The sequence below is a fragment of the Gamsiella multidivaricata genome (genome assembly GCF_025024155.1).
Source record: "Gamsiella multidivaricata strain RSA 2152 chromosome Unknown BC939scaffold_112, whole genome shotgun sequence".
Lineage (NCBI taxonomy): Eukaryota > Fungi > Mortierellomycota > Mortierellomycetes > Mortierellales > Mortierellaceae > Gamsiella > Gamsiella multidivaricata.
The window spans coordinates 85,485-94,223 of NW_026251820.1; the positions used below are offsets into that span (position 1 = coordinate 85,485).

At 49.6% G+C, this 8,739-nt stretch overlaps 2 protein-coding genes across 2 annotated transcripts; both read right to left on the bottom strand.

The window, feature by feature from the left end:
- Positions 1-657: 657 nt before the first annotated feature.
- On the bottom strand, positions 658-4,468 carry BC939DRAFT_403379 (patched family-domain-containing protein; the record flags this gene model as incomplete). The annotated part of the gene is made up of 3 exons (XM_051552737.1): positions 658-1,832; positions 1,926-4,221; positions 4,394-4,468. 3 exons carry the CDS (start codon positions 4,466-4,468, stop codon positions 658-660), a joined length of 3,546 nt encoding a protein of 1,181 aa, XP_051406890.1.
- Positions 4,469-5,291: 823 nt separating this feature from the next.
- BC939DRAFT_467801 (putative transcription factor BTF3a) lies at positions 5,292-6,510 on the bottom strand. Its single transcript, XM_051557843.1, has 2 exons — positions 5,822-6,510; positions 5,292-5,725 (listed from the first exon to the last, which is right to left on the bottom strand). The coding sequence occupies exons 1-2, from the start codon at positions 6,036-6,038 to the stop codon at positions 5,427-5,429; spliced, it is 516 nt and encodes a 171-aa protein (XP_051406891.1). The 5' UTR covers positions 6,039-6,510; the 3' UTR covers positions 5,292-5,426.
- Positions 6,511-8,739: the final 2,229 nt, after the last annotated feature.

The following is an 8,739-nucleotide window of genomic DNA, read 5'->3' on the forward strand; positions in this document are numbered from 1 at the left end:
AGACATCGCTATCTGTCCTTTATATCGAATGAGTGTTTAGTTCAGAGAGATTGTATAACTGAACGTTATGGTAACCGTGGATAAAGCGCGAACAACGTTGGATGTCGAGTCGGGCACGGAGAGAGTGCATTGATGCTGAGCCCAAAGACCATCCCCTACCCTTCATCACATCTTGGATGTGACTCCTAGCACTTTTTTTTTTTTTTTTTTTTTTGAAAGTATGTGAAGGGCATTATGAATAGACATGGCCACAGCCTTGAAATACTGGCAAAAGCAGGCGTTGGAAGAATATAATAGTGGTGCATTAGGCGCTAAGCATTGTCTTTATTACTTTTGTGAGTGATGCCATAGCAGTCTCCTCAGCGCCGACCTACACCATTCGTGGCGCCGTTCTGCGATCTCGGCAGCTCGTGGGCAACGCTCTCCCTGACGTCGTCATTCTCATCTTCACTGCTGTCGTTATCCTGCAACAATCTTCCTTGTCTTAGTCTTCTCCTGGACGACCGGGCACCGTTACCCAGCGACCAGCCCATGGATCCGAGCCTGAAACTGGATGTTCTCTCGGTCTGCACCAATGACAACAACACGGGTAGCAAGACAAGTCCATGTAGCGCACCGACCACAACAATCGCCAGATACATGCGGAAATAGTACACTTCAAAGATCTTGGATCGCGTGAACGCCAGCACAAAGATTCCAAGGAACTTTGTCAGAGTGATACCCGAGAAAACCTAGCAAAATTTGAAAGCAGATTTTGTTAGTGCACAGAATCGGAACTGAAAGAAAGTGAATTGATTGATCAACGAAGCATGGGGAGGTACGTACAGAGCTGCCGACTTCGACAAGGGCCCCAAAGACGCGCTCGTCAGGGCTTCCTTCAGCTTCAACAGTCGCTCGAGCAATATGGGAGCAAAACTCGACACTGATACCGACGCAAATGACGAGGTTCACGAGCGAGATGGCGTTTAAAGAGACGCCCATCAGTACCATGGCGCCCACCACATCGACCATAATCATGCCAACGACTCCCACGACCACACATGCCACTTTGACGCTGCCCAAGATACCTGCTGTCACCAGTCCAACTGATACCATGGCCACCACCAACAGCCTGAGGGTCAATGGGATGATGCCGACATACTGCTCGAAAAAGATGTAGAAGACTGAATATGGAAACACAGTCGCACCGGTTTCTGCTGATACTTGATCCGCGATCCTGTGTGCACTCTTGTATCCAGCAATGAAATCATGCTGGTTTCTCATCGGAGTGTGATATGTCCTGAAGTGCGACATCTTGACTCGATTGCCTGCCGCATTCAATTTGATTGCATCTCCATAAGCAGCTTTTCCGGCCAAGGGGCAATATTCGTCCGGGTTCGCCTTCATCCAGATATCTAGGTACTTCATAAATTCCTCTCCCTCAGGCAGACCATTCATCGAAATATTCCATCCAGGATCCTTATTTGCATAACAGACGTTGCAGTCGTCCTCGTCATCCCATGGTCCGCAGGGTTTGCGCGGGTCTCTCTTTCTGAAGCTACAGCAGCTCTCGAATGCGGGGTTAAGCCAGTGCAAAAAGTCATCGATCCAGACGGCCGCTGGCTGTTCGATATAGGAGACCTGAGGTCGCTTACGCTCCTGCTCTAGTACATTGGCGATAGAGGAATCGGAGCATGTCGAAAAGCGAGCACAAATCTGCTGCTGACCGTGACGAGTAGTGGTGTCAACGTCCTGAACAACAAAATAAACCGGGGGTCCGACGCGGAAATATCCGTCGAGATCGTTGAAGAACTGCACCATGTACGAGTCATTTGGTAGGGCCAGTCGTTGATCTATTCGAAGCAAGGACACATGACGATATGAGTATTTCGCGCTTAAGAGTATCTCAAAGCGAATAGAGTTAAAGAAAAATCAGGCCTGCTTACCGAGGCCAATCTCCAAGCTGGGCAAAAGACATAGTCCAGCGGTCAACAATCCAAGGAACATTGCAATGATAATCTTTTTGACCGAGCTGTTCAAAATCAGGGGTCCATAGTACTTGCGTACCCAGGCGGGCAATATCCCCTCGGTCTCGATTGCTTGCGGTGCTGGAGAGATCAGAAGACAAGGCATACAATCGACGCGGTCTTCCTCCGTCCTTTGAGCATCCAGGGCGATGCATGATACGAACGCAGTCACTTGGAGCAAGAAGTCCACCCAAACCGCCATGGCCGCATACATGGCAAAGACGCTAACCGCAGGCATCGTTACCATTCCCCCAAGTGCAAATGCAATTGTCTCACTGAGTGCGCTCAGGAGGATACTGGGACCCATCCTTCCCAGAGTGCGTCCTGCACACTCCTCGATGGTTTCCTCGGGATGATTCATCTTGCGCCGCTCAAACTCGTGACAGAGAATAAAAATGTTATCGACACCAACGGCCAAGACCAAGAATGGGATGACCTCGGCGATAATCAACGTAATCTTGTAGCCCAGGAAGGAAAAGATGCCCACAGATGTTGAGATTGAAGCCAATACGATAAAGATGCCACTCATGCCCAGCGTGAACTTGGAATCGATGACTATTCTTTTGGGCGACGAAAGCTGAAACCGACCCAACGCCAGCGAGGCATACAGGAACATGGCCAGATAGGACAAGACCACTGTGCGGATGTCGGTATTGCTCGACTTGTTCAGCTCAATCTCCAGCGAGGACTCGGACGAGTAAGAGATGCGTAAATCCTCAGTTCGAATGTCCTTGATCCGATTGTGAACTAGATCGTCCATGAATTCCAAATAACGGAGCTCCCACTCATGTGCCCTTTCCGTAACCTCATTGTCGACCGAGTTCTGAATGACGTAAGTGATGATAAATGCCTTGGCACTAAGATAGTCCTCATCTTCGAAACCACCCAGAATAATATCTGGCTTGAGTGGTTGCTGAAACTCTGGTAAACAATCAGCAGGGTTGTTGGTACATCCTTCAAACTCGTCCTTCCACGAACTCGAGAACCTGTCAATGTCATCCTGCCAGTATCCTGTGGGTGATTGAATCACGCACTCGTCTCCTGTAGGGTGAAAGCAGATGTCGTTCAACATTACACCCCTTTCAGTCTGGAGAGCCTTGATGTGGTCGTTGATCATGAAAAGTCGCCTGAAGGATTGCTCATCCGCGATAGGGCTCGCGCCGTCCTTATACGAGACAATAACTTGTGCAGTCCTGTAGAATGGTCCGAAGTTCTGGTCAAAGATCGCCTTTCGAGTCGCACTGATCGAGTCCGGCGCGACCCACAGCTTGACGGGGTCTGTCTCCACGCCGAAACGGGACCATCCAACAGAAAAGAAGGCGACGAGGCCGAAGCAGATGGCAATGGTCCTCCAGGCATGTTTGGCGCAGAGACGCCCCTGATGATAGAACCACTCTTGAAGAAGGGCGCTGACAACGTATCGGCTTGTGTATTGATCTGGATCCAAAAGATGCTGGCTGTCTTCGTCCTCATCCTCATCATGACGCGTTACGGGCTCGAATCCAATCAGGTCTCCAGCTGAAATTTTCTTGCGAATCGCAAACATGCCAATCGCTGCTGCAAGGGTCACCGTGTAGATAAACGTCAGGGAAAAGCTCCAGCATGACACTCCAAAGACCCTGCAAGGGGGTTTCTCATCCGATGTTGGTGGTAGAACTGGGCACACGGGCAAGCAGTCGACACAAGCGCATCGGTATTGCACATCCGTATCGTTACACTGCCGAGTAATGCCATCGAACGGCTTCAGGACTCCTGTGGGATCGTCGATTGGGAAATCGATCTGAAAGGGCGAGCCAATATCGCGTTCTGTTCCCATGAAAGCGACCATCTCTCTCCAATTCTTGGCGCCGCCTCCAATCATATCCATAGCATATCCATTGGTCGCGGCAAACTTGACGTCTTTGCAAGAATCATAAAATCCAGAGCCATACTGATCCGAGACGATGAAATCGAGCCTGGTGACGACAGGTTTCTTGTCAACTGATAGTCCGGTTTCTGTGACGTTCAAGAATGTGGATTGGTTGGGCGAACAGGTAAAGGTGCAGAAGAAGTTCTGGAAGTTGGCCCAACAGGCGGGGCAGGCGGAGATCATGGGCGATGCCTGCTTTGTGGAAGCTATGAGGTTTTCGAGCTGGTCCTGACTGCAACAGGCCTTGGAATGCTCGTAGGTGGGTCCACATGTTGACACGAGCAGCTCCCGTAATTCTTTATCCGGCTATTATATCGGCACCGCGCGTTGTTCGCATAGGCAATTCATAGAAGAGAATAAGGTGGCGTACCGGTTAGCTGATTCCTTAATGTATCTAGCCTCTCTGTTCAAGGCTCGCACGGTCAGCACAAGCATGGAGAGTGTGAACAAAAAAAGAAAGCAAAGTCCGTTTCTTTACCTCCACAGCGGGGCCGTTGTCGGGACAGGGCAACTGCTTTCCAAAGATCTTTTTGCTACCACAGTTGTCGCGCATGACACAATAGCCCTCCTTGTGGATGCTGCTGGCATGGGCTGACGTGGTCCAGGTGCTGACCAGGAGACAGGATGCCGTGACAACCAGCAGCAACAGCCACGGCCGGCGTGAGAGTCGATGCATAGGAATGGGCCTAGTGTGTTTCTATGTACGTGGCGAAGGGGTACTACTGTATGTGAGTTAAGTGAGGTGAGGCGAGGTGAGGCGAGGTGAGGTGGTATAGGAGAGGTAGGAATGAGTCGAAGAGAAGAATAAGGGGAATGGGACAAAACGCTGTTCACAGGGGAGGGAAGAAATGTTGACCCCGCGTGCGCAGTCCAGCGATGATCACATTTTCGTTTGCTAAAAACTCTAAAAACAAGATACTCTTTGTACCTGTTTGACGCGTACCTGTACGCGCTTCCGAAAAGAACAATACAGGATCCTTTTACCCCTTACAGGACATCCGTTCCTTCACTGTTGATAGCGTAGAGAGTATAGCTGGATGTCATGTCTGGCGAAGGACCCTCCCGCTGGGTTATTAAAGCACGCAGTTCACGACATGAAATCAAAAGTTTCTTTCAGTGCCCGAACAGGACAACAATTGCAAGCCGTGGATACCAGCATCCATCCTTTCTAACACCCTCTCCTCTTTCAACACGACCAAGCTTGAAGCAAAAGAGAATATATATATGTGGGTGCATGTGTGGCATCAACAGGAATGCGACCGACCACAGCACGAACCCAAGGTACCCTTTGGACCACCGACGCGCGATATCACTTCGGTTGATAGCAAGATAACCAGGGAGACATCAGATACCGATATCATACCATTCACAAGGTAGGCTTCCTTGTGCAGTCGATATCGCCTTGTTGTGCTGTGCTGTGCTGTGGTGTATTGTATAGTATTCAAGCAATATCTGTGCATTTTATTCCTTTTGAAGTCGACCTTATACATTTCATCGATCCGCTCGAACGATTAGGCAGAAGCCTCCTTCTTCTCCTCAGCATCCTCAACCTTGGTCTCCTCAATCGAAGCCTCCTCGAAGCTCTCGACCAGATCGGGCACTTCGTCGTCATCGTCGCCAGCTTGGACGCCAGCGGCAGCCATGGCGGCCTGGCCGGCAGCGCTCTGCTGGTAGCTCTCGGCAATGCGGCGGAGGCTAGCCAGGGAATCAGGACCGAGCTGGTTCAAGATTCCGGGAAGGAGCTCCGTGAGTTCCTTCTCCTCACCACGGCCATAGATGGCATAGGTGTTGGAGGCAGCCGAGACGTGGACTAACCAACGCATAAAAAATAAAAAAAAAGGATTAATGAGCATGAACGTGAGATCAGTCGCGTACCTCGTTCCAATTCATTTGTGATTCTTATTACCTTTGGGCTGACGGAAGTGAAGAACAGTGCCCTCCTGTGTGAACATATTGACCTCCTCGACATAAGGCTGGGCAACAAGCGACAACTTCTCGAGAGCGCCCTGGAGCTTGCGATCATCCTGGGCAACAGGGCGGTGAGCCTTCTTGATCACGCGGCGGGGAGCACCCTTGGAGCGGTTTTGGTTGGCCTGGAGCTTGGCAAGTTTTTCGGGGTTCATTATGACGAGCGTTGGTATCTGTGTGGAAAGAGAGACGCGTGAGCATGTATCCTAAGGCTGTAAGGTTGTCGCTCTGGTGGAGTTACTTGAGCGATACAGAATATCACCCGGTTTGGAGTAACTGACGGCCACGACTATGTATCAGTAATACATAGTCCGCTCTGTGTTTTCAAGTACGCCACATCCATAATAAAGAGATTGAAATAGACCAAGGTACCATTTTCAAGCACTCCATGCTGGTCATGTCTCTGTGCTGGTGTATTTCATACTGTGTTGGTGGACGCGAGGATGCTAGGTTCCTCTACGAACGAGTCTGCTAGTTCCTTTCTTCCTTTCTCCATCCAAGGTACCCTAATCCCGCGATAGAAAATGCCGCTGTCTTGACATTTTTGAATCCTGCTGCCGTCCTTGAGTGATTGTCAGGGTGTGATCCTTACCACGAGGCGAGATGAACGGTGGTGGGATGCACAGCAACAGATTCAACGCTTTAAAAGAAAATAAAAAATCGCTCGCCCGCCTAAATGACGTCACTGGAGATCATGGGTAGTCTGAACTTTTCCGCACTAACTCGCTGATTGGCTCGAAATAGCGTTGGGTTTTATTGTTTTCTCGCGTGCGGAAATAATGAATGTGCACTAAGAGAATTTACTGGCAGCATTAACTTCATCTATTCCTTTTATCTCGCGTACTGCTTTCTGAAGGAGTGCCGCCGCAGAAACAAAGTAAGTCTCCGTGCACTTCCTGGTCTTGCCATTGTGAACCACTCGACCAAGCTCCATCCAAGCCTGGCGAATTGTCTCCTCACACTCCCACATCACTTGAGCCCTTTCCTCCTCCTGCCGTCTTCTTTTTTCCTGCATCTCCTGTTGTCGCACGGCTTGGAGTCGCTGCTCCTCCTCCTCTCGTGCTGCTTGTAGTTGTTGAAGTAGATTCGGAGAGAGAAACTCCTCTAATGGAGGGCCATAATCCTCTTCCAGGACGGTTTCCTCATTCTCGTCAATTGACTGTCCCGTTAAGCTCAGTTGCATTGTTGTCAAAGCACACTTGGAACCCTGGATAGATCCTCGATACCAAGAACATGTGCTTACACGGTAGACCGTGTTTTTCGTTGTCAGGGCAAGAACAGGAGCGGAGCCGTTTGTCCGACAATATATCGATAGCATATTGCGCCTCAGGCGGGGTCTGAAACGACAACACAGAGATCAAGCCTTCCACAGACTTAGTAATGTTGATCAATGTTCTCGCCCGAGCCGAATCAACTTGGATGGCCTTTTTACGCCGTGCCTCCTCGTGGAATGTTAGGCGACGGGGTTGAAGGCCGCTTGTGATCTTGAAGTATGTGGTGCGGTACTGGCTTTCCACCACACCTAGCAGGATGTAGATGAGTTCGTCGGCTCGCAGGTTGCGCTTTCCCGCCAGAAAGTTTCGCTTGAGGTTTCGATGCCATCGCTCCACAAGGTTATTTGTGTTAATATGTTGATGGTGCTATTTCAAATGAATAAAGTGCTTCAACGTTAACAAATTGACTAGAATAAAACCAGTTACATATCGTAGACCAGTGCAAATAGTCAGGAGTCGGAGGGGTTCTAGGGTGGAATCAGAGGTTTATTCGATGATTGATTACTGTCTAATCCTACGTTTGAAGGGCTCTTATATACTAGACACAGTTGTGTTGGAATGCTCTAGAAACTAGGCGCAGCATGGTTATGACCATGACATCATTCTCGAATAAACAGTTGTACCTGTTGCACCTCCCCATCTTAAAAAAAAACGTTACTCCTTTTCACGCTTGGCCTCGAACTCTGCTAGGGCCTCCTTAGCATTGACCAATGACGCCTTTGGCTCCCAGGTTGCCTCTTCCAGTGGGTATCCTTTCCATTGAACGAGCCATTTAGGTGTCCTACCAAATATTTTGTGATCCAGAATTGTGATAGTATCCTAGGCTAACCTTCTGCTTAGCCCTCAACCACGCCCCCATCACCGCGCCTCCACCACTGCGCCCCCTGTATATTAGTATAAATACCTCTATCTCTCTGTATAATAAAGATCATCCGTTCTAGCCCTTGTCTCTTGTCCCCTGCCTCTCGTGTTCCTACCTCGTGTCCTCTTGTTCCTGCACTTGTTCCTTCCTTCGTTTTGTTGCTATTACATGGTAGCAAAGATAACATCAATCCCCCCTCTGCCCTGCTTTTCCTCTCTTTTCTTTTCTTGATTCATCCTTTTTTTTTTTTTTTTTTTTTTTTTTTTTTTTTTTTAAAGTTTGATTTTTTTCCACCGTCTCTTTCACTCACACTATCATTATGTCTGACCAACTCGATTCCCTTCTTGACGGCATTCCCACCGACCGCCAGATTGCCATACGCAACTTTTTCGACGCTATACCGATCTCTGCGTCTGTACCCACTCCCGCCCCTGCTCCGGCCGAGCCCACCGAGCGCGAGCTGGAGGCTGACCGCCGTGACCTTGCCCGTACTCTGGCCCAAGTCCTCAAACCCCAGCGCCCTACCCCCTACTCCGGTGCGATTGATGCAGATGCATGCATTAACTTTATCGACAACCAAAAAGAGTACTTCACCGTTGTCAAGCTTGGTCTGGCCGAGTGGGTTCAGTACACGGCACTTAATCTGATCGACGATGCCAAGTCCTGGTGGCGCTCTTCGGGCCTGACTATCCGCACTCCTTGGGACGAGTTTGAGACCGA